We start from the raw sequence: 25,872 nt of genomic DNA on the forward strand, positions 1-25,872 counted from the left end.
AATGACAGTACATGTATTTCTGAAATCATGAATTTCTAATAAGTGATATATTTTGCTCTGTCTTACAGCCGATATCAGGCAGTTTTTCTTGTTAAAAAGTGTGCTATTTTTCCAAATTGAAAAAAAAACATGAATATCTTCCCAATTTTAAAGGAAATGTTTCTAAATTTCCCTCATAATTTTAGCAGGCACCAATCTGTTTAAATAACAGGTAGAAATAATGTTGCCATTGTTTTTAGCTGAACAGGTGTGTGAAGACAAAAGAAACACCATTTGTGTATGATTTTATTGTTTTAGGTATCCCCAAGTCTTGACATTAACAAGCTGACAGAGACACAGCGGACATCCTACGTCATGTACAGTCAGGAAAATCTTGAAGTGGTAAGTACCAAACTCTAATGATACATGATAGTTCAATCCAGCTTTACGCTGAGATCTCGGGACTGATTATATAGAGGCTTTTTTGATAGTTCAAATTTCCGTGGTTTTTGCAGAAAAGATGTATTTTTATGAAAATTATGAAACAGACAGTAATTGTCGCTACTGCTCTCGTTAAGAATAATTCAGAATGGTGGGTGTAAAAGTAACACCAAGTGATCAGTTATCTCCCCTGACTATGCTTTAAAAGTTCATTATTACTTAAAAAAAGGGGGAAAAAAGGAACTTTGAAAGTAACAACCGTTACATTAAATTGTAAGCTGTTGTAAGCTGTTTTTGACATGTTTGATTTGAGAGGGGGGAGTGGGGGGACTGGCACTATGCCACACAGATTTGTAATAAGCCTGTTCAATACAGGGGTCTGGTTATGTCTTGGTGGAACTAAATGACTGATGATCATCTGTTTATGGTATTTCTGTATCAGAATAAGCATTGTTTATATTTTAGGTAATATGAACCAACGGAAGAAACACATGTGCTTGTTATTTTACAGAAATTTCCTTTTATGCATTTTGACCTCTACCAATTAAGCTGACCCACTTTTGATCCAATCTTTTATCTTGGGGTTAATATCTGGGACATCAGTCTAAATTCTTGTTTATATGATTTGTAGGAGGAAATTGCATCCAGGCGAGGTTTCAAAACCAACACTATCATAAGTCATCTCTGTGAAGCGGTGAAAATTGGCCTGGAGGTTGACATCCAGAAACTTGGTGTCAATTCTCGGATAGAACAGCTGGTCACAGACACAATCAGAGGCCCGCTCAAGTCAGGTAGAGCAGTCCTTATATGGTAGTAACGATAGGTATAAAATCGTGTCATAGAGGTGATGAGAGATTGTTAAAATTCTTCTGACGTAAGCTACACACAAACCATCAGGTAAAAGGGTCAAAGGTCACATGTGATTGTTCTGCATGGGACACAATGCTCTTTCCCTTTCCAAATCAATGATGTACCTTGTGAACACCTGAGCAGTTCTGATTCAAATCAAGAGGAGTTGGAGGCACAACATTCCCGGATGTCGTTCCTTCAAAACCTGTGCTCATTGTGTAAAATTCTTCTACCGTATTGTCTCTTATGTCACCATTTCTTGTTGTGTACACTGGTATCTGTGATGTCAACATTTCTTGTTGTGTACAATGGTATTTGTGATGTCACCATTTCTTGTTGTGTACAATGGTATTTGTGATGTCACCATTTCTTGTTGTGTACACTGGTATCTGTGATGTCACCATTTCTTGTTGTGTACACTGGTATCTGTGATGTCACCATTTCTTGTTGTGTACACTGGTATCTGTGATGTCACCATTTCTTGTTGTGTACACTGGTATCTGTGATGTCACCATTTCTTGTTCTAAAGATCTCAGATAAGTTTGAAAATGGAAATGTTTTGACTCTTTTTATTGGGCCTTGTCAACACCGTAACTGAAGTAAATATCAACCAAGGTTGATGAAACTTTGTATGCAGCCAATATATTGACAAGATTTTGAATGAGTTCGAAAATGGAAATTATTTGACAGGAACTTATAGAGTTAATGCCCTTTGTAGTGTTTATTAATGACAAGATTTTAGCTCACCTTGTCCAAAGGAGAAATCTTTTTTAAAATGATACTTGCCCTTAACAACTAAATGGATTTTGATTAAATTTGGTCTGGAAAACAATGTCTGCATTGTCTGGAGTGATGTAGGCCCTCTGCGCCTCTTGTTTTTGTTAAATTTGGTTGAAGTTTACACCATATCATATCATCATAACATCAAGTTCTTTGCCTGGGGGTGGGGCATTCGTGTCTTGCAGACAGTTTCTAATTCCGTCTCCGATGACTTGTTATTCCTATTTAGACACCTTTCATTTCAAAGAAGAAAAATCTTGAGAATAGTTCTAACCAGATTAGCTTTTGATACATTGTTTCATGATTATAAATCTGCTGATTACAGTGTTCCCATTCACGTAGAAACGTGCGTGATTCACGCTCATTCTACAAAAATCACGTACATATTTTTGTCTCCATGCGTGACTTGCACGCGCTAAAATGTGCAAATATCGTAGGAAATATTGGTTAAATTTGTATTAAGAACTTCTTCAAATCTTGATATTATTTAAGACTATAGGCACGGTAAAAACCGCTGCTCCGAATGATTTTAAAACTAGTAAAACTTCAGGGTTTTCTCCGTAAACAGCTCGATCTTTCAAGCGATTGAATTCGCTATCTGTGCATCACTCGCGATGTAAAGCGCGTAAATGATCGAGACTAAACCAAAATGGCTGCTATGGTGAACAAGGGTTTTTTAAACCGCAGCACTCGCATGGCAAGCGAATACGACTTGCAGTCAGTGACAGTGATGGCAACATCAACGGCAAAATTGTCCCGTATTCCCCAAGCCAAAGAAGATCAAACGTTCTCAGACGAAACGGCTGGGGGAGTTTGATTGGCTTTGGACCGACGAGCTCGAGGTTACTGAGGATGACGGCGACAACAAAAACATTTCATACATGTATTGCAATGTTTGTAAAAGACATAGGCCTAATCATGACTCAAAATCTCCCCTTTATAAATGGAATGTCAAACTTTCCAAGATCAGCACTATTACGGCAACAAGACACACAAGAACACGTGATTGTTAAACAAAATGCAAAACAAATCAATTACATGACCGCTGCTAAAATAAATGTCCAGGAAAAAAGCCCGTATTATTTAATGTATTTCCAATAAACATGTAATATATAATCCAGGTTCATTTATGGTTAATGTGAGTGTTGTTGAAAAGAATGAGATGCAATCTGTCTTAGTTTTCCTTAAATCAATAAGTATTAATTATATAATCCAGAATGCATTAAATTAAGGTGAGGTTTCATGAATTAGTTTTAATAACATAAAACAAAAGGAAGTGGCTGCTATATTTAAATCCCCAGATTAGCCCTTTAAATTCTGTTTGATTTTGTCTGTTTTACAGTTTGTTACTTATCATAGAACTTTCAACATTGACATTGTACATCACGTCTAATTACGTGTATCGATCGAACTCCATAAAGTTTACTATACAAATACAGAATAGTAATTGCATTTGAGCTGTGCATTTGTTTTTATTGAAAATGAAAAGTGAAACACAATACAACTCTGACAGAGTATGATTAAAATTTCATTTGAAATTTGCAGCAACACATTTTTCAACTGGTCCTCAAATACTTACCTGTACCCTCAAAAATCTTGCTGTACCCCCAATTTTCAAACCATGGGGGTGCCAAAACCCCAAGAAAGAAATATGGGTGGGAACACTGTGATTATACAAGATTTTAATGTTTTTGTTGTTGTTGTTTTTCAGACATTAGTCGTTTGATGAAGATCAAAGATCTGTTACCAGACTACATAGAATTTAACCATATAAAGTTAGTCATTGCTTCCCTGTCATGGAAACACGGACAGGAGGTGCTGCCATCTGGAGAGCTGGTAATCTTAGGTGGCACGACTGGTACCACTTCCTCTCTGCAGAAAGGAGCCTCTATCTCATCAACAGACAGTAACTCGGAATCCTCAGAGGTCTGTACATGATTGTCCCATTTCTTGGTGTTATTTATTGTTGTATACATTTACCGTGTTTATCCTCATATAAGCCCCACTCCAAGTGTATCAGTTTAGTATAAGGGAGGAAAGGCTTATTTTTAAAATCAATGATTCATTGAAAAGTTAGAAGAGGGCTTATATGTGAGCAGGGGCATAATTTCATATAAATACAGTACTTTTAGGTCACCTGAAACTTCATCTGAAGTAACCTATTCCAATCGCCTTTTGTCCTCCGTCCATAAACTATTTACATTTTCAACTTCGGAAACCCCTGAATCAATTTTGATGAAATTTTGAAGAAACCTTCCATGACCAAAGGTCAACCAAAATTGTGAATTATATTGTCCTTAGCCCCCAGGGGCCTGAAGGGCAGGGCAAAAAGGGTTCAAATTGACTAAAATTTCAAAAATCTTCTCAAGACCCAAATAAGGTAAAATTACTGGTAAATACTCTTTACAGATGGAAGGTTATTAAGAAACTTTACCAAAACTGTGAATTTCATGACCCAGTTTGCCCTTTGAATTGGGAGGGGATAAACTTCACTATAAGTTTATATAGAGAAATCACATTTTTGACTATCATTTGTTGATTTTTTTATTGGAATTAACTTTATTAACATAATCAGCATGTGTTAAATGGTAAGCACATGTCAGCCCTGACTGACCCCAGGGATGATGGGCGGCCCAAAAAGAGTCAAAATTGACCAAAATATTTTGAAATTCAGGCGACTGATAAGGCCCATGGGCCCCTTGTTCCATCATTGAGTGGAAACATTTCTATCTTAAAGAGATAATTTCTGTATTGAAGGTTGTTGACCTCAGATACTGATTGATCTGATGATTTGTCTTATCAATTCAGGTTTTGTATTTGGAAAATGCATCACAGAACTCCCAAAATATGGAGGGAGAATCTTCTACCAGTACTGGAAAACGAAAACTTCCATCTTGGATGTCGTCAAACAAACCGATAAGCAAAAAAATGAAATCAAACCGCCTCTTTCGTTAATGTGTTCAGGTCGTAAAAAATGTATGCTGTTTCTGATCATTGAACATTATAGTACACTTCAGTCTAGTGTGTTGTGTTTGGACTATGTGGACTATGTTGTATACTTGTGGGTCGTGGTTGGGCCATGTGGACCATGTGGTATACTTGTGGGTCGTGGTTGGACCATGTGGTATACTTGTGGGTCGTGGTTGGACCATGTGGTATACTTGTGGGTCGTGGTTGGCCATGTGGAAGTGCTTTTTGAGAAATTGATGCTTATTATATAAATCAACGTGAATACATAAATATATTTGTGAGTTAAGAAAATTTGATTTTGTAGTGAAATACAAAAACACTTACTAAATGTGTGAATGTTTAAAAGTTTTATGTGAATGGAATGCTTGATGATTAATCTTCATACAACAGTATAAAAGTTGACACCTAAGATTGTGATGATTTTGATGGCTAATAGAATCTCTGAATATATAGAAATATAATGTAATTATGACTGTGATATACAGATGATAAAGACTGTGTACTGAAAATAGACTTGTGTGAGTCAAATGAGATTTTTACAGGACATATACAATTGTATAAAAAATGTGTTTGTTATATGAAAGTGTAAGCATGGTGTTGCCAAGTAATTGTCAGGCATTTGAATTAATTTCATTGATATGTTTTTTGTGGTGTTTATTTTTTTTTTAATTCCTTGCCATTTCATCTGAACCAAATCAGGCCAGCAGATGCTTTTGCTGTTAGGATTACAATATTTTAACTAGGGACTTTAGTTATCAGCATTGATAAGAGTGCTTGTCATCAGAATAATGAACTTTTTATATATCATCAAATATCTGTACTGCTGTATGGCTTACCAACTCGGCTACAGCGAATATTGGTAGTGTTTGACTATTAATAGTACTTAAGAGGGCCTGAATTATAATGAACTGATACCATTCGCCTATCAGTGTGTTCAGATTTGCATCACAATACTTTTTAAGCGTTGTTTTTAATTTAACCTAAAAGTTGTTCTCTTCTTTTTTTCAAAATATTTTTTGTTTCCTTTTAGGGAATAGTATGATGATGAGTATATCATATACCCTGGGCTCCTCTGTATTATGAATAAAATGTGAGAGATTTGTATTTTATTTATTTCTTTATTTTTTATTTTTTCACGGTTTATTTGGAGAATGTTTATAAGAATCAGATAATTGTTTTTGAAATTAACGACATTTTTGGGCAGACCTGGAAGAACAAGTAAGTGTATATGTCAGATTTTAACCAATGTGAACTTGTGATGCCAATGTGTGACTGTTAAAGTGAGGGCATTTTATTTTATGTTGAGATTGCCTGTCATAATCCAGTATAGTTGCTTGTAGGCCACTTTAACATGGTATTTTCCCAGTAAGACTCGAAATTAAAAGGACACGACTAAAGAAAACCTATGTATGAAGTTTGAAATATCTTCCTTGTACTTTTCAATAAATTGTGATAACAAATTCCAAGATGGTCACCTGTCGGCCATTTTGTTTTTCAATCAAACTCAAAATGGAATAGGCACATAATCACTTGTATGAAGTGTTAGAAATAACCTTCCAGTATTTCAAGAAATAGGGATAACAAGACTTTCTTTAAGATGGGCCAGAGACAAAGGGTGATTTGAACTGCCAGATACCAGGGTATCTATGGTGGGCTGAAAAAATGAGAGACTGGGGATATATGTCATGGTGGTCTAAAAAATGAGAGGCTGGTGTATCTATGATGGTGGGCTGAAAATATGGGAGGCTGGTGTATCTATCATGGTGGGCTGAAAAAATGAGAGACTGGTGTATCTATGATGGTGGGCTGAAAAAATGGAAGGCTGGGGTTTCTATGATGGTGGGCTGAAAATATGGGAGGCTGGGGTTTCTATGATGGTGGGCTGAAAGAGTGGAAGGCTGGGGTATCTATCATGGTTGCCTGAAAAATGGGAGGCTGGGGTCTATATCGTGGTGGGCTGAAAAAAAGGGAGGCTGGTGTATCTATGATGGTTGGCTGAAAAAAATGGGAGGCTGGGGTATATATCATGGTGGGCTGAAAGAGTGGAAGGCTGGGGTATCTATCATGGTTGGCTGAAAATATGGGAGGCTGGAATATCTATGATGGTTGACTGAAAAAATGGGAGGTTGGAGTATCAAATATGGTGGGCTGAAAATATGGGAGGCTGGGATATCTATGATGGTTGACTGAAAAAATGGGAGGCTGGGATATCTATGATGGTTGGCTGAAAAAATGAGAGGCTGGAATATATATCATGGTGGGCTGAAAAAATGGGAGGCTGGAATATCTATGATGGTGGGCTGAAAATATGGGAGACTGGTGTATCTATGATGGTGGGCTGAACAAATGGGAGGCTGGGGTATCTATGATGGTGGCCTGAAAGAGTGGAAGGCTGGGGTATCTATGATGGTTGGCTGAAAAATGGGAGGCTGGGATATCTATGATGGTTGGCTGAAAATATGGGAGGCTGGAATATATATCATGGTGGGCTGAAAAAAATGGGAGGCTGCGGTATCTATGATGGTGGGCTGAAAATATGAAAGGCTGGGGTATCTATGATGGTGGGCTGAAAAATGGGAGGTTGGAATATATATCATGGTGGGCTGAAAAAATGGGAGGCTGGGGTATATATCATGGTTGGCTGAAAAATGGGAGGTTGGGATATCTATGATGGTGGGCTGAAAAAATGGGAGGCTGGGGTATCTATGATGGTGGGCTGAAAATATGGGAGGCTAGGGTATCAACATGTATATTTATATCATAAAGAATTATGAAAGCAGAGCAATACCATTTATCTTTTTTATTTAATTCAGTTGCCTCTTACAATGTAAAGCATTAAATTCAAAGCACAAAAATCACAACACGAGTACACATGGCCTAGCTGTCATTCTAATCGTAATGCACAGAAGATGTCATTAGTTCATCTTTTTCTTCTTAATTTTACAAGTTCAAGCCACATCAGTAATATATAATATTAATATTTAAAACCAATACCTTTAGAGCTTAGTAATACAGTAAAGCTGCAAGCATACATCATTTATAAATGTCTCAATGGTATAATAACCAAATCTAAGGTGACTTCTAATCACTATGGAAATACATCTTCAGAATCCAAGAGTTACAGTATCAAGTGCCTTGATATTTATCTCGTCTTAGAGATATCATATTTGAATGCAAGTTATTGTATTCACAGAGGTCATGCGACCACGATAGTTATCTAGTTTTCACAGAGGTCATGCGACCACGATAGTTATCTCGTATTCACAGAGGTCATGCGAACACGATAGTTATCTAGTTTTCACAGAGGTCATGCGACCACGATAGTTATCTCGTATTCACAGAGGTCATGCGAACACGATAGTTATCTAGTTTTCACAGAGGTCATGCGACCACGATAGTTATCTAGTTTTCACAGAGGTCATGCGACCACGATAGTTATCTCGTATTCACAGAGGTCATGTGAACACGATAGTTATCTAGTTTTCACAGAGGTCATGCGACCACGATAGCTATCTAGTTTTCACAGAGGTCATGCGAACACGATAGTTATCTCATATTGACAGAGGTCATGCGACCACGATAGTTATCTAGTTTTCACAGAGGTCATGCGACCACGATAGTTATCTAGTTTTCACAGAGGTCATGCGAACACGATAGTTATCTCATATTCACAGAGGTCATGCGACCACGATAGTTATCTCGTATTGACAGAGGTCATGTGAACACGATAGTTATTCACAGAGGTTGAATGCAACAGTTGGAATTCTGAGGATACACAAAAATACATTTGAATACAAACTTTAAAAATGTTTAAGTATCCGACTCCGGTGTGGTTATATCACACAACACTCTAAAAAAACACACAGATTTAATACAAATTTGATTAATATACTTAAATAATCTGCCTGTTTCTGATTGTATTCATTACTAATATTATGATCAATACTGTACAAATATGTATTAAAAATGGTTTTAAGTGATTTGTTTTGACCATAATTGATCAATTATCTTCATTGGTCAAGAGATATTCTCAATAATAAGGCATTATACTAATTCTTCTCAAAATAGTACAATCTAAAGTTAGAGGGGGATATCAATGTCTAGTTTTGTTTTTGTTTTTGTTTTTTTGGGGTTTTTTGGGGGGTTTTTTGTAGATTAATCATTTCCAACATGTAGCTGAAGGGAATATGACTTTCAAGGGGAAAGAACTCTGGCAAACACCATTACTTTGGACATATATCAGTCAATAATGTGCTATGTGACTGGTCTCAGGCAGGTGTATATAATATCACAAAATTAAAATTGGTCCCATAAATGATTACACTGTATCAGGCAAGCAATGACATGTCGCTATAAATATATAAACTGATTTTTATACCATCTGCATTGAATGATGTAAATAAATTTTCAAACAGGATCCAATTGATTAAACCAGTTGGTGTCTTACAGCATGTCTAGTTATACGTTTATACATAATGACATGTATTCTCATCACCTTCCTCAGACAGGCGAAATGGGTGTTTATAATATACAAGAAGACTTTCAAGCTATCAATAAAATTAGGTGTGCTCTGTTCTTTTCTTGTCAATAGACACAATTTAAGAAGAAAACAATACAAATATACTGTATGGCTGCTGTATATATCCACTGGTTATAAACACAAATATACTGTATGGCTGCTGTATATATCCACTGGTTATAAACTGTAAAAGTGTTCAGTTACAAAAAAAAATTAAAAAAAAAAAAAAAAATCTTTTTAATAAAAGGAATCTTGATTAATTGTAAGAAAAGGCTTGTCACAATGCCCTTTTAATTATGACGAAGACTGAAATATTGTAGTGAAAATTAGGAAGTTATCTCCCCTAGGTGGAACTCGCTTCACAAAGACATGAAGTGAGCTCTTGTATAATGCCGCAGAGTGACAGAGAACAACCTCTTCTATTCTGACTGTGCTAATGATAAGACATCTAGAGTATTATTACAACTACATTGTCTAGTCTGGGGGTGTGAAAAAATTACTGGAAAACTGGGAAATTTTGGTGAAAGGATAAGATATTTAAACTATTACAAGAGGCCTATGGGCCTAAACAGTCACCTGAGCTTTGAAATGTTTCATTGAATTTGACCCTTTATGGCCCCAAGGTCAGTCAGAGCCAACCTGTACATACCATCAAGCTGTAACCCATGCTGATAATGTTAACAAAGTAAGAATGAATTCCAGTAGAAATCAGACACATGATAGTCGAAATATAATATAGTTAATTTTTCCCCCTCCTCAGGGGCAAACATGAGACCCAAGGGTCTTGAAATTCACAATTTTGGTAAAGCACCTTAAGACTCTTCCATCTATGAAGAGTATTTGATTCTACTTTATTTGCCAGGGTTTGAAAAGATGTATGAAAATTTAGTCTATTTGATCCTTTTTGGTCCTGCCCCTCAGGCACAATTTTGGTTGACCTTTGACCATCGAAGCTTCCTGCCAAATTTCATTGAATTTGGCTCAGCAGTTTTGGAGAAGGAGTGGAAAATGTGAATTGTTTACAGACGGACGATGTATGCCGATGGAGAAAAGGCGATTATAATAGGTCACATGAGACTTTGTCTTAAGTGACCTAAAAGTAGCAGGGAGCAGTTCTTTGGACCTCATATGGTGATGTACCATTCATTCAACACTAGAAATATAAGTTCCTTTGTAGTGACAGTTTTAACTTTGTGATTCCCTTAAAAAATTATTGATCAGAAAATATCACAAACAAAATTATCGTACATGCTAAGTACACTTTTACGATATTTAGTCTATATAAACTATTTTGTGTTTTTAAATCTAATAACATTTTATCTACATTCTGATTATTAAGAATCAAGTCCTGGATCCAATGACTTGTCAGTCTTGGTCAGAAATTTTAAAATGTCCCATCATTTCTTGGTGCCCTTCTCCTGGTTGATGGACACTCCTGTACGCAGGTTCATGGTGACCTCAACCTGGAAGGGATTGTAACCGGCGACGACAGGGTAAAGAGGCTCCGAACCATCCACTGCATCAATAACACAAATCTGCTCACCTTTTTCACAGTCAAAGATCTTCCATTCTTGTTTATCCGTATCCACCATGAACCCAAAATTACGACTCATTGTAGCTCCAGATTCATTCTTTGACAGGCTGTCATGGAAGATACACTGGCTACCGTGAGCAATGTGAAGGCAGATCTCGTCACATTCGCTGTGGTGAGCACCAATCAACGACCAGGCAAAGTTCTGCCCTTCAACATGGTGACGATTATCAACAACTTCACCACGTGCCAAGCCAATCTCAAATACAAGATTGCATTTCTCAAGTGGCCTGCGAATCTTGTATCGGACATTGAGCTCATAATAATGGCTGCCCGGGGCTTGTATCGGGACGGTGCTTATAGCACCCTTGTATTTCTGTAGTGTGTTTAGGGCCAGAAGGTTCAACAGTTGCTGCAGCGTTCAGGAATGTCTTCCCGTCAGGCGAGACCGTCACATCTCTATGGGCACGTGCACGATCAAAAGAAAACTCGGGTCCTGTAAAGGGAAATATACAATAGCTAGATCTGACTACAATCAAGGACATCGCATCAAGGATAGAACAGAATTGTGAAAAATGTAATACCTTGAAAAAAAAAGATAAACATAGAAAATCACAAAATATCCAGCCATTTAAAAAAGTGACCTTGACAGTATGCCTTCGTTCAACAAGAAAAAAAATAGAATAAAATCTTTATTTTGAGAATAAATCATTATTATGGTATGTGAACAACACCCATAATAAAAATCTAAAAGACTTAATATCTTAAATTTATATGGTATATATTATATTCAAGGTTTTTTTGGGTTTTTTTTTAGACTTATAATTAAGTTGAATTTTTAAAAAATTTCAGCAATAGTCACAAGCATGAGCTTCATTTATTCATTAATTGTATGAATCTGTTCTACTTTGTAGTCGTTAAGGTCGACAGGTAACATACTTCTCCTAATTATGTTTAGATATACATTGTATTTCTAAAACATTTACTCACGTTGTGCTTTCTGCAGGATGGCTTCTGGAATGTTGGAGACTGGAAAGACAAGTATTCCCTTATTATAAAACAAATAAAAATCAAATACATTATAAGATTTTTAAACAAATATTTTGCAGTAAATTAAAGATTTGAAACATTTAATATTCCCTCAATATATGCAATGAAAAATCAAATTTATCAGATTTAACTTACTGCTTTCATCTGTGTTTGCAATGACTTGGAATGGATGTGTTCCAATCGGACGATCAGCAACACGGATTTCCAGTACATGGTCTCCAGATTCGAATGGGATATAGCTGACACGGAATCGCTCATCTGATCCGAACATTCGATCGTCTACCCGAGCCTTATTCACTATTCCTGCAGTGTTAAAAACCGCCAAATGTTATGGACTTTTCAAAGCCACAAATTTTGGTGTGGCCATATGTACATTGCTTGTTCCAAAGAATCAAAGTTGCAACTAGAGCATGTTCAATTAATGGTTAAAAATGTGTTGAAACAATAATTTAAAGTTTTCTAAATTCATAAAACAGAAATTGTCATTTAAGTCAAATCCTGAAATCATTCTTAAAATTTGTGATGTTTTCCTGTGAAAATTTCAATTTACTAAGGTTAAGGTTGATGAAACCGAGGGCTTTTGTATCATTGCTCACCTTTCGGTCCTTTAACACGTGCGGAGATATCTCCCATTCTGTCATCCGACTTTTCTCCCTTGTAGGTTGCTGTAAAAACAAAGAAGGTTGCGACCTCATTCTCAATGGCATCTCCTTCAATTTCTATCTGTGTGCGTGGTGGGTAAATGGATGAGGCCCAAACAGATGCCATGGAGATGATGTTTTTCTGTATCTCTGTGTGTAGACCTTTGTTTGAAAACCCTAAAGCAGCTGTTTCGTGTGGCATCTTATCGAAGGGGTGTTGATTGAGTGCTCTCATGCGCTTGATAATTGTCTTTTCTATCTGGAGAAGGGCTGACGAATTTTTGTAGGCCAAAGCTTGATCGGAGAAGTAAATGGCTTCCTCTATTTGAGTCCTATGGGCAGTTAGGGTACTCATCTGGTTGTCAAGAGTCATTGTCTTTTGTTCTACGTGGCTCTCAACTTTGTTCTTTAGTTCCTCTCGACGTTTCTCCAAAGTCTTTATGTATCCATCAAAGGCTGCATCAATCTGCATTTCTATCTCGCGACCTTTCTCGCCCACGGCTGTCGTCTCTAAGTCAACCTCTCTGATGATGCTGCTCACACGGTCCTCGGTTTTCTTAAGGTTGTCCATTTCTTTACTTATGTCTTGTTTCTTTTTGATGCTGATGTCATCAGTGCCACTTATCTTGTGCCCATCTTGGTCTTTATGGTCACAAAAGACACAGATGTAGCAGACTGGCTTCTGACATTCTGTTTTGGAGCAGTACAGGTTCAATTTCTCATTATGTTGAGGGCATTTCTGAGGGTGACTAAATGCACCCATGGTCTTCTCTTTCTTCAGGTCGTCCATGGTGATAAGCTCATGATTCTTTGTCACATTTGTTCTCTTGTGAGCATCCCTACACTTACTGCACAGGAACTCGCCGCAGTCTTGGCATCTGTGAGAGGCTGGGCTGTCCTCACCACACGACTGACAGGTCACTCCAGACGGCCCTTTCTGCACACGGACAAAATCCATTAAATCTTCCCTGGTGTCATCACGGGTAAACTCTTTCAAGTCGGTCGAGCTTGCCTTGTGCTCTACTCTGCATTTAGGACATACAATTTTCTTGTTCTCAACCTGTATAATATATAAATATGGTACGATATGGGAATTCACAACTTGTATAATATATAAATATAGGATGATATGGGAATGCACATTCCATAGTTGATTGAATAGAGTTATGTTTTTTTGAAAAACATTTATCACTCCTAGATAACATTAGTTGTGCCATTCAAACAGTATCACAGCTGTATTCAGTTCTTGATGAAATTCTTCCATAGTTATTTTCATGCCCCTTTAAACACTTTAGATGCATATGTTACCCTTCCATCATTTGTCTCTGTTGCCATCCAAAACCTTTTTGATAGTGATTTGATGGTAGTATAAGAAAATCTGGGTTTTTTTTAACCTTACTTACAAGAAAATGCTTTCTGAAATAATAATCAATTATAAAATTCACTTTCTATGACCTTGATCTATGACATACCTTGGCCTTGACACACTTGTAGCAAAGTGTGTGTAGGCACGGCAAAAGCCGAGGGTGCTGATCGTCCGAGTCATAGTCCATGTTGCAGTTGTTACAGCGAAGAAACTTCTCTTGGAGCTGTTCAACTCCCATTGTCATCGACGACAGAGACGTCATGGTGATGTTCATACTCGCGTTAGGGATGGTACCCTACACCAAACAAACAAAAATAATATCTAAATTGTACACAAGTGCAACAACTAGAACAGAGAAATACATTGCAGACAAACAGATTTATAACCACTTATTATAAACAACATATGTATGATGACATTTCAAATTAAGTTGAATTTCATTTTGAGTTCACTATTTTAGAATTTTAATTTTACTCGCAAATATTTATAGCATAGTAAATCAGACAGACATTTTTTACACTGAATTTTGTTACCTACTGGAGAACTAGAACATCATAGGACAGAATGATATCTACAACCAATGGATGAGTGAGTCGGAATATGTCTACGGGTAAGTCCAGTGGATTGGTCGGAATGATATCTACAGGTAAGTCCAGTGGATTGGTCAGAATGATATCTACAGGTAAGCCCAGTGGATTGGTCGGAATGACATCTACGGGTAAGCCCAGTGGATTGGTCGGAATGATATCTACGGGTAAGCCTAGTGGATTGGTCGGAATTATATCTAAGGGTTAGTCCAGTGGATTGGTCAGAATAATATCTACGGGTAAGCCCAGTGGATTGGTCGGAATTATATCTACGGGTAAGCCTAGTGGATTGGTCGGAATGATTACGGGTAAGCCTAGTGGATTGGTCGGAATTATATCTAAGGGTTAGTCCAGTGGATTGGTCAGAATGATATCTACGGGTAAGCCCAGTGGATTGGTCGGAATTATATCTAAGGGTTAGTCCAGTGGATTGGTCAGAATGATATCTACGGGTAAGCCCAGTGGATTGGTCGGAATAACATCTACGGGTAAGTCCAGTGGATTGGTCAGAATGATATCTACGGGTAAGCCTAGTGGATTGGTCGGAATTATATCTAAGGGTTAGTCCAGTGGATTGGTCAGAATGATATCTACGGGTAAGCCTAGTGGATTGGTCGGAATAATATCTACGGGTAAGTCCAGTGGATTGGTCAGAATGATATCTACGGGTAAGTCCAGTGGATTGGTCGGAATGGTATCTACACCCAATTGTTGAGTCAGAATGATATCAATGTCCAGTGGATTGGTCAGAATGATATCTATGAGTAAGTCAAGTGGATTGGTCGGAATAATATCTACTGGTAAGCCCAGTGGATTGGTCTGAATGATATCTACACCCAATGGTTGAGTCAGAATGATATCAATGCCCAGTGGATAGCTCAGAATGATATCTACACCCAATGGGCGAGTCAGAATGATATCTACACCCAATGGGCGAGTCAGAATGATATCTACACCCAATGGGCGAGTCAGAATGATATCAATGCCCAGTGGATAGCTCAGAATGATATCTACACCCAATGGGCGAGTCAGAATGATATCTACACCCAATGGGTGAGTCAGAATGATATCTACACCCAATGGGTGAGTCAGAATTAATGATATCAATGCCCAGTGGATAGCTCAGAATGATATCTACACCCAATGGGTGAGTCAGAATGATATCTACACCCAATGGGCGAGTCAGAATGATATCTACACCCAATGGGCGAGTCAGAATGATATCTACACCCAATGGGCGAGTCAGAATGATATCTACACCCAATGGGCGAGTCAGAATGATATCAATGCCCAGTGGATAGCTCAGAATGATATCTACACCCAATGGGCGAGTCAGAATGATATCTACACCCAATGGGTGAGTCAGAATGATATCTACACCCAATGGGTGAGTCAGAATTAATGATATCAATGCCCAGTGGATAGCTCAGAATGATATCTACACCCAATGGGTGAGTCAGAATGATATCTACACCCAATGGGCGAGTCAGAATGATATCTACACCCAATGGGCGAGTCAGAATGATATCTACACCCAATGGGCGAGTCAGAATGATATCTACACCCAATGGGCGAGTCAGAATGATATCAATGCCCAGTGGATAGCTCAGAATGATATCTACACCCAATGGGCGAGTCAGAATGATATCTACACCCAATGGGTGAGTCAGAATGATATCAATGCCCAGTGGATAGCTCAGAATGATATCTACACCCAATGGGCGAGTCAGAATGATATCTACACCCAATGGGCGAGTCAGAATTAATGATATCAATGCCCAGTGGATAGCTCAGAATGATATCTACACCCAATGGGCGAGTCAGAATTAATGATATCAATGCCCAGTGGATAGCTCAGAATGATATCTACACCCAATGGGCGAGTCAGAATGATATCTACACCCAATGGGTGAGTCAGAATGATATCTACACCCAATGGGCGAGTCAGAATGATATCTACACCCAATGGGCGAGTCAGAATGATATCTACACCCAATGGGCGAGTCAGAATGATATCTACACCCAATGGGCGAGTCAGAATGATATCTACACCCAATGGGCGAGTCAGAATGATATCAATGCCCAGTGGATAGCTCAGAATGATATCTACACCCAATGGGCGAGTCAGAATGATATCTACACCCAATGGGTGAGTCAGAATGATATCAATGCCCAGTGGATAGCTCAGAATGATATCTACACCCAATGGGCGAGTCAGAATGATATCTACACCCAATGGGCGAGTCAGAATGATATCTACACCCAATGGGTGAGTCAGAATGATATCAATGCCCAGTGGATAGCTCAGAATGATATCTACACCCAATGGGCGAGTCAGAATGATATCTACACCCAATGGGCGAGTCAGAATGATATCTACACCCAATGGGCGAGTCAGAATGATATCAATGCCCAGTGGATAGCTCAGAATGATATCTACACCCAATGGGCGAGTCAGAATGATATCTACACCCAATGGGTGAGTCAGAATGATATCAATGCCCAGTGGATAGCTCAGAATGATATCTACACCCAATGGGCGAGTCAGAATGATATCTACACCCAATGGGCGAGTCAGAATGATATCAATGCCCAGTGGATTGGTCGGAATGATATCTATGCCCAGTTAATGGTCAGGATATATATATATATGTCCAATCACACTTCAAAGTGATATTGATAATAGAGACAGCAAAGGTTCAATGAGAGCATTTATCAACAAGAGGCCCAGAGGGTATGTATCGCTCACCTGGTTTATTTGAGCAAACATCAAAATTATGTTTATGTTCCATTTGCTAATAGCTTTATTTGTTGATATATGATTATATTGTGGGGATCTCAACTGCTTCAAAGATATAACCCAGTAAATAAAGTCAAGATTCAACATAATTGTCGTTAAAGAATCTATAAGTCCCTTAGGGTATGGAAAGAACGGTTCAACCCTGGGCCTATTTTTACATCAGGATTGTGTTCATCTCTTGATTCCCAGCAAGGCTGAATATGATTATTGGATGGGGATATGAATGGTTTCAAAGATAAAACAAATGAAATAAGTCTTCAAGGGTGGGGAAAGACCCCAGGGGGTGGGGAGGGATGGTGGTGTCAGTTCCCTCCTGGGGATGTTACCACTGAAATATCAATGCCATACATAACTTAGTTCCAGAAAAGTCATTAATATCAGAGTTGCTAAATGAACCCCTTTTGGCCCCTTCCCTTGGGCTCTGAAGGGGTCAGCCCCACCATTTGTACAATTTTGAATCACTACCCCATAACGATGCTAATCACTTACTTCCAGACAATTCATTGTTTACAGCAATTTAGCCAAATTGTCCCCTTTTGGCCCTATCCCTCAGGCCCATCATAACGATGCTATCAGACAAATATGAGCAGTATCTATTGCTTAGCTCCAGAGAAGAAGTCATTTATATCAATTAAGCCAAATTAACCTCTTAGAAAAATTCATCTCCATATCACAATTACCTGGTTTATTTAAGTTTTAAAGAGATCTGTTGGAAATTAAGGGAAAAGATTTTCTGACAAACAAATTGATGCTGGACAGACAGGTGAACAATATATACCATAATATCCCAGTCAATTTATGACAGGGTATGAAAATAAAAGTGACAATTTTTCTGTTTTATATTTATACTTTTGGTTTAGGTATACTTTATATAAAGGATGAAACATATACTTTCTGTTTGAATTGACTGGGGAAAAAATGGAAATTTTCATTTGGTAGTCCTACTTTCTGTTTTAATTTTGTAAAGGTAAAGTTGAAGTACATTAAAAACACAATTGTAGTGAATTAAAGATACAAAGGAATGACATTAAAAGTACAATAGAAGCATATTAAAAGAACAATGAAGTACAATGAAAGAACATTAAAAGTTCAATGGAAATACATTAAAAGTACAGTGAAAGTACTTTAAAAGTTCAATGGAAGTACATTAAAACATTAAAAGTACAATGAAAGTATAATAATAGTTCAATGGAAATATATTAAAAGTACAATGGAAGTACATTATAAGTACAATGGAAATATATTAAAAGTACAATGGAAGTCATTATAAGTTCAATGGAAGTACATTATAAGTACAATGGAAGTACATTTTAAGTTCAATGGAAGTACATTATAAGTACAATGGAAGTACATTATAAGTACAATAGAATTACATTAGAAGTACAATGGAAGTATATTATAAGTACAATGGAAGTACATTATAAGTTCAATGGAAGTACATTATAAGTACAATGGAAGTACATTATAAGTACAATGGAAGTACATTTTAAGTTCAATGGAAGTACATGTGTACATTATAAGTAAAATGGAAGTATATTATAAGTACAATGGAAATATATTATAGTACAATGATATATGCACACAATGATATTCTAAGTTGTACATACACTATAAAAGTACACTGAAAGGAAATACACACATATATATATATTACATCCTTATATCCTATCTCACAGTTATATCACAGAATGTACCGTATTTATCCTGTAATTAAAATTAAAATTAAAATTAATTGTAATTAAAAGGGACTAAATTAAAAACTTAAAATAATAATTGTTAATTAGCCTTTCCCCCGAAATGTAATATAGATGGGTTGGCATATTAATCAGTAATTCATCTTAACTGTGATATATATGGACGAGTGTACAAAGATATATATATATATATATATACATGTATAGGCTTATTGCCTGATTTATATAATTACATGTTTCACAGATATACAATATAGATAGTTGTGCGTGATTCTGTCTTTTCTTATTTTGCATTTTCATCATGGTTATATTATTGCCATACAGAAGCAATATATCAAGTTGCATCAATTAACGAAAGGCCAATAAATTAATTACTTTGTATAAAACACAATTACTAAGCCAGTGAATTATTTACTAAAGTATAAAATACAATAACTATAGACCAGTCAATTATTTACTACATTTGTATAAAACAAAATACCAGTAATAACAAGGAGCCACAAAGTTTATCCCCCGCGCCCCGCAGTTGGTATGAAAACCCTAAATACATGTATAAATTAAGCTCAAAGTAAGAGTTATTAGGGAAACAGTAATTTGGTATTTTTGATTAAGTCTCCATGGTGACAGAAAAAATACCGAATATGGAAGGTCCGCAATAGCAAAAGGCACAACTAGTCTGATATATTCAGAAAGTTTCAAGGAGCTGCGTTGAACAGTTTTGGAGTTATAGCCAAGAAACAAAAGGAAACAGTAATTTGGTATTTTTGATTAAGTTTCCATGGTGACAGAAAAAATACCGAAAATGGAAGGTCCCCAATAGCAAAAGGCACAACTAGGGCACTAGTCTGATATATACAGAAAGTTTCATGGAGCTGCTTCGAACGGTTTTTGAATTATAGCCCGGAAACAAAAGGAAAGAGTAATTTGGTATTTTTGATTAAGTTTCCATGGTGACAGAAAAAATGCCGAAAATGGAAGGTCCGCAATAGCAAAAAGGCACAACTAGGGCACTAGCCTGATATATACAGAAAGTTTCAAGGAGCTACGTTGAACGGTTATGGAGTTATAGCCCGGAAACAGTAATTTGGTATTTTTGATTAAGTTTCTATGGTGACAGAAAAAATAACGAAAATGGAAGGTCCGCAATAGCAAAAGGCACAACTAGGACACTAGTCTGATATATACAGAGTGTTTCAAGGAGCTGCGTTGAACGGTTATGGAGTTATAGCACGGAGGAAAAAAGGAAACAGTAATTTGGTATTTTTGATTAAGTTTCCATGGTGACAGAAAAAATAACGAAAATGGAAGGTCCGCAATAGCAAAAGGCACAACTAGGGCACTAGCCTGATATATTCAGAAAGTTTCAAGGAGCTACGTTGAACGGTTATGGAGTTATAGCCCGGAAACAGTAATTTGGTATTTTTGATTAAGTTTCCATGGTGACAGAAAAAATACCCAAAATGGAAGGTCCCCAATAGCAAAAGGCACAACTACGGCACTAGTCTGATATATACAGAAAGTTTCATGGAGCTGCGTTGAACGGTTATGGAGTTATAGCCCGGAAAAGAATCTCGGACGGACACACGGACGGACGCACGGAGCCCAATTTAATATCCCCCGCAAACGCGTTTCGCGGGGGATAAAAAAACATCTATACCAAGTATCTTTTTTCTGATAGTTTTAATTTATCATTTATCAATACACATATGTTCATTATAGGAGCAATTTAAAGATGTATGCACTATATATATATGAATGGGGGAAAATCAGTAATTATCATTCAATTACCAAAACAATATTTTTCCTAGTATGCAAATGTGTAATTTGTTAGATATCAATTAATGAATAATTGCATTGATAATCAGTATAATTAATGCTTATCATCATCACTGTTATTATAAATCTTTTTTTCCATATTAGAATCCAGACAATGAAGTTTCGACCATTTCTGGGAAACAAATGAATGTACTTTCTGTTTAACTTTAGCATTTGGAAAAATGAAATGTACTTTCGCTTTTAATTTGGGAGACTACGCAATACTAAAACAAAAATATACTATTTTGATATGAAAGTATACAGAAAGTAACTTTAAATGAACATAAAGAACTGATATTATAGTAACTATACTTAATGTTGTCTGGAAATTTTATCAATAACGATTTAGTTTTGCGCATTGTCCGAGTTACTTCCCTTGATACTTTCGTTTTCCTACTGTCTAGTACTTGAATTACGTGTAATTATGGCCATACGCCCTTTATGTTATCTATGGCAAATACACAACAAATAAAATACGTCCTTATAATGGGCGTGTTGACAAACGAGGCCCATATCACAGCACCAAAAGACTGCAGATTAATTATCTAATTAAAGGACGATTGTTCTTGAACATGTAGATTAATTATGTCCTTTTATAGAAATTTACTCCGTGGATACTTAAATTGTTCTGACCCGACAAGAACAAATTTTGCCAGTTGTCCGATCATTTTTATTGTGTTTCTCTTTTATACAAAAATATTCTTTACCTGTAAAACGATTATTTTTTGACAGCATATATATCCCTGAAGGCAGAGTAATGCCAAATTCATCTACTTTACATCTATACATTAAAACTAACTTATTACCTATCCTTTTATATATCTATATGCATTATTTGTCCAACCACAACTGGTAACGTCCCAAAAGATTGCAATCAATATACGTGTATACACGTCTACCTAAAGTAAAAATTGAATATAGATATTTATTCTCGAAACTAAATTTATGGTAGACAGGACGCTTATCTACTTACAACAATCATGGTTGCCTTCTTTTAACTCGCCTTCAAACAGTCTGGAAATTGCGTGTGCTTCTGTTATTGCGGGAAACCGAAAATGCCACCCCAGTTGTTTGACAGGTCAAAACGAAAGTAGACGTCACTACATAGGAAATCCCACTGTATAGACTGTATTATCGATATTTGTACAATTTTGTATTCCTACCCCATAAGGATGCTACCATTCAAATATGAGTGATATTCATTGTTTAGTTCCAGAGAAGAAGTCTTTTATATCAATTGAGTCAAATTGACCCTTTTTGGCCCCGTCCCTCAGGCCCCCAGGGGGGGGGGGGGGGGGGGGGGGGGGGGCAATTTCTAATCCCCACGCCAAAATGATGCTACCAGACAACTATGAGTGATAGCCATTGCTTAATTTCAGTGAAGAAGTTGTTTATATCAATTTAGCCAAATTGACCCCTTTTGGCCCCGCCCCTGGGTTAGCCCCACCATATTTACAATTTTTATCCCTACCCCATAAGGATGCTTCCAGTCAAATATGAGCGATATCCACTGCTTAGTTTCGGAAAAGAAACCGTTTATATCAATTTAGCCGAATTGACCCCTTTCTGCCCCACCCTCTGGCCCCCTGGGGGTGTCAGCTCCACCATTTCGTACAATTTCTAATCCCCACCCCATAATGATATACTACCAGTCAAATTCCGATTAGCGGTTATGAAGAAGAAGTCAACTGTTGACGTAAAACTAACTTTTTGTCTATCCCTTATGCTTTATTTTTCCTGTCACAACTGGCAACAACCCAAGACGCAGTTACAATCAATATACATGTATACACGTCTACCTGAAGCAGAATTGAATATAGATATTTATCCTCGAAACTAAATTTATGATAGATAGGACGCTTATCTACTTACAACAAGCATGGTTGCCTTCTTTTAACTCGCCTTCAGACAGTCTTGAAATTACGTGAGCTTCTGTTATTGCGAGGAACCAAAAATGTCTCCTCAGTTGTTTGACAAGTCAAAAACGAAAGTAGACGTCACTTCATAGGAAATCCCACTGTATAGATTGTATTACGTAGTGTCTCTAATCACGTGCTTCTACAGTGTGTGCTAATTATAGACTTTCTTTAGTTATTCGTCATATATATATATACATGTAGAATTATCATCTATACATGTATACGTTTGTCTGCGTGTAGCTTTACGCCTGTATTGGTTCTTACTTTACAATAAAATGTATGCGTGTACATTATTTTCTTTCGTGATGCCGCAGTGCTAGCTGTAAGGATGATAAGAACTTCTTTCAACAATTGGTATGGTCAATATCAATGATTAGTATGGTCAATATCAATGATTGGTATGGTCAATATCAATGGTTAGTATGGTCAATATCAATGATTGGTATGGTCAATATCAATGGTTAGTATGGTCAATATCAATGATTGGTATGGTCAATATCAATGATTGGTATGGTCAATATCAATGGTTAGTATGGTCAATATCAATGATTGGTATGGTCAATATCAATGATTGGTATGGTCAATATCAATGATTAGTATGGTCAATATCAATGATTGGTATGGTCAATATCAATGGTTAGTATGGTCAATATCAATGATTAGTATGGTCAATATCAATGGTTGGTATGGTCAATATCAATGGTTGGTATGGTCAATATCAATGATTGGTATATGGACGATCCATTCGTCAACAGAGGAGAGTAGGGACGAATCTTTATAGAGACAGTTTACTTGATAAAAATGTTAGCTCTTTTGGTGTTACAAGTTCAGTAAGAAGGGCACTGACCATCAGCAATCTTAGGAAATCAGATCATGAATTTTATGTATTCTTCCTCTGACAACAGAGGTCCCAATCGGATTCTAAATAACTTCTGTAGAGACTGGTGAGTTTAGTAGCCGGAGTCCTGATTCTGTCTACTTCGGGCTTTATAACGTGTAGCATCTGCCTTTTATTCGTCCACATACACAGCAACCTGGGAATGAGTTACAGTAAGTGTAACTGGACATTTCTTTATTATAAATATAAAACTGGATTAGCCATTCAGAGGGAGTGTATTTTAAAGACAATACCAAGTACCTGTCTGTCGCTAAACCACGTTAGATTTTACCTCATTTTGCCAAATGAGAAGGACAACAAAAATGACGCATACTGCCGGAGACATCCAACAGGACATTAATTATTCCGACAGTCTTTCCATTCCCAAAATTGCCGACCGTAAGCAGGAGCAGAAAACTACCATTTTCCTAGGCTCTGGTACGTTTCAGAAAGGGCACAGAATCCAAAGCCTTACACACAGGAGAGAACTTTTATCTAAAAGCCAAACGTGAGGTATAGCTAAGGGAGACTTTAGGAGCAGGCAAGTACAATGTATTTAGAAAGAGAAAAAAGATAAGATCCAAAAGTTAGTCGCCTCTTACGACCATGCAGTGGGTACGTCCTACCTACAGGGCAGACCCATTACTAAATCCCGAATGATTGCAAATTTGCTATATTCATTTTCCGCCGGGGGAAACCCCTACAAGGGCGCTGCCCTGGACCCGCTGGGGCGGCCCCCAGACCCCTTGCCAAAAAAAAAAAAAAAATCGGCTTGCGCTTACGGCGCTCGCATTATCACTAAATTAATTCATTTTCAGCCGGGGGTAACCCCTACCAGGGCGCTGCCCTGGATCCGCTGGGGCGGCAAAAACAAAAAAATATTTCGTATAAAACTTTGATTCCTATATTTCTTATTTTACTTTGCATTCTTGTACATACCTCCGCCATAGACCAGCCGTCCATTGGTTATTCAAGACGAAAGTATACCCGAAACGAAAGTAGGATTATCCAAGGAGACGCTTTAAATCACGTGATCAATTTTATCAATTTCATAGTTTTTTCTTTTTATCTGTGGTGGTCTTTAGACAAAGTTTATCAATGAGAACCTGTCAGACTAACATAGATTCTATTAATAGCAATAAGTCAGCAATGTAACTCCAACATGGGGGCTCTGAAGCAGTTTGATATGGAACAAATTATACCACACTATTAATTTTATTTTATTACATTGACAAAGTAACATTAGTAATGTTGTTTTCTTAAATGGTTTAATTCCATTTATACAGTGATACTAATTCGGGAACATTTGGTGACATTTTATGATTAACTAGTATGTTAAATATAAATGATTACAGATATCACAAACATTATCATTATAGCGATATCTCTCTAAACTGAATGACGTCACGTCTGAATACGAAATGACATCAACGGTCGAAATGGCATCGTGTGGAAAAACTTTGTTCCACCTGTCCTCATACGTCCTCATACCATACAAAGACGTACCCTTTGTTTTACCTGTCCTCATACCATACAAAGACGTGCCCTTTGTTTTACCTGTCCTCATACCATACAAAGACGTGCCCTTTGTTTTACCTGTCCTCATACCATACAAAGACGTGCCCTTTGTTTTACCTGTCCTCATACCATACAAAGACGTAGCCCTTTGTTTTACCTGTCCTCATACCATACAAAGACGAATCCCTTTGTTTTACCTGTCCTCATACCATACAAAGACGTACCCTTTGTTTTACCTGTCCTCATACCATACAAAGACGTATCCTTTGTTTTACCTGTCCTCATACCATACAAAGACGTATCCTTTGTTTTACCTGTCCTCATACCATACAAAGACGTGCCCTTTGTTTTACCTGTCCTCATACCATACAAAGACGTGCCCTTTGTTTTACCTGTCCTCATACCATACAAAGACGTGCCCTTTGTTTTACCTGTCCTCATACCATACAAAGACGTACCCTTTGTTTTACCTGTCCTCATACCATACAAAGACGTATCCTTTGTTTTACCTGTCCTCATACCATACAAAGACGTAC

General features: G+C 37.2%; 2 protein-coding genes across 2 annotated transcripts in view; one reads left to right on the forward strand and one right to left on the reverse strand.

Moving 5' to 3' along the window:
• LOC117343740 (Werner syndrome ATP-dependent helicase-like) overlaps positions 1–9,751 on the forward strand; it is a 42,261-nt gene extending 32,510 nt beyond the window's left edge. The window contains exons 27-30 of the mRNA XM_033906219.1: positions 298–381; positions 1,052–1,211; positions 3,761–3,975; positions 4,858–9,751. Coding sequence (XP_033762110.1) covers positions 298–381; positions 1,052–1,211; positions 3,761–3,975; positions 4,858–5,004 — 606 coding nt within the window. The 3' untranslated portion in view covers positions 5,005–9,751. The remainder of the gene's footprint in view (positions 1–297; positions 382–1,051; positions 1,212–3,760; positions 3,976–4,857) is intronic.
• Positions 7,805–24,805, reverse strand: LOC117343742 (tripartite motif-containing protein 45-like). Its single transcript, XM_033906222.1, is given in 7 exon segments — positions 7,805–11,451; positions 11,453–11,565; positions 12,060–12,098; positions 12,255–12,422; positions 12,716–13,820; positions 14,233–14,421; positions 24,758–24,805. Coding segments are annotated over 7 exon segments (2,154 nt in total). The 5' UTR covers positions 24,782–24,805; the 3' UTR covers positions 7,805–10,935.
• Positions 24,806–25,872: the final 1,067 nt, after the last annotated feature.

Source organism: Pecten maximus, chromosome 15 (assembly GCF_902652985.1).
Source record: "Pecten maximus chromosome 15, xPecMax1.1, whole genome shotgun sequence".
NCBI classification, from domain to species: domain Eukaryota; kingdom Metazoa; phylum Mollusca; class Bivalvia; order Pectinida; family Pectinidae; genus Pecten; species Pecten maximus.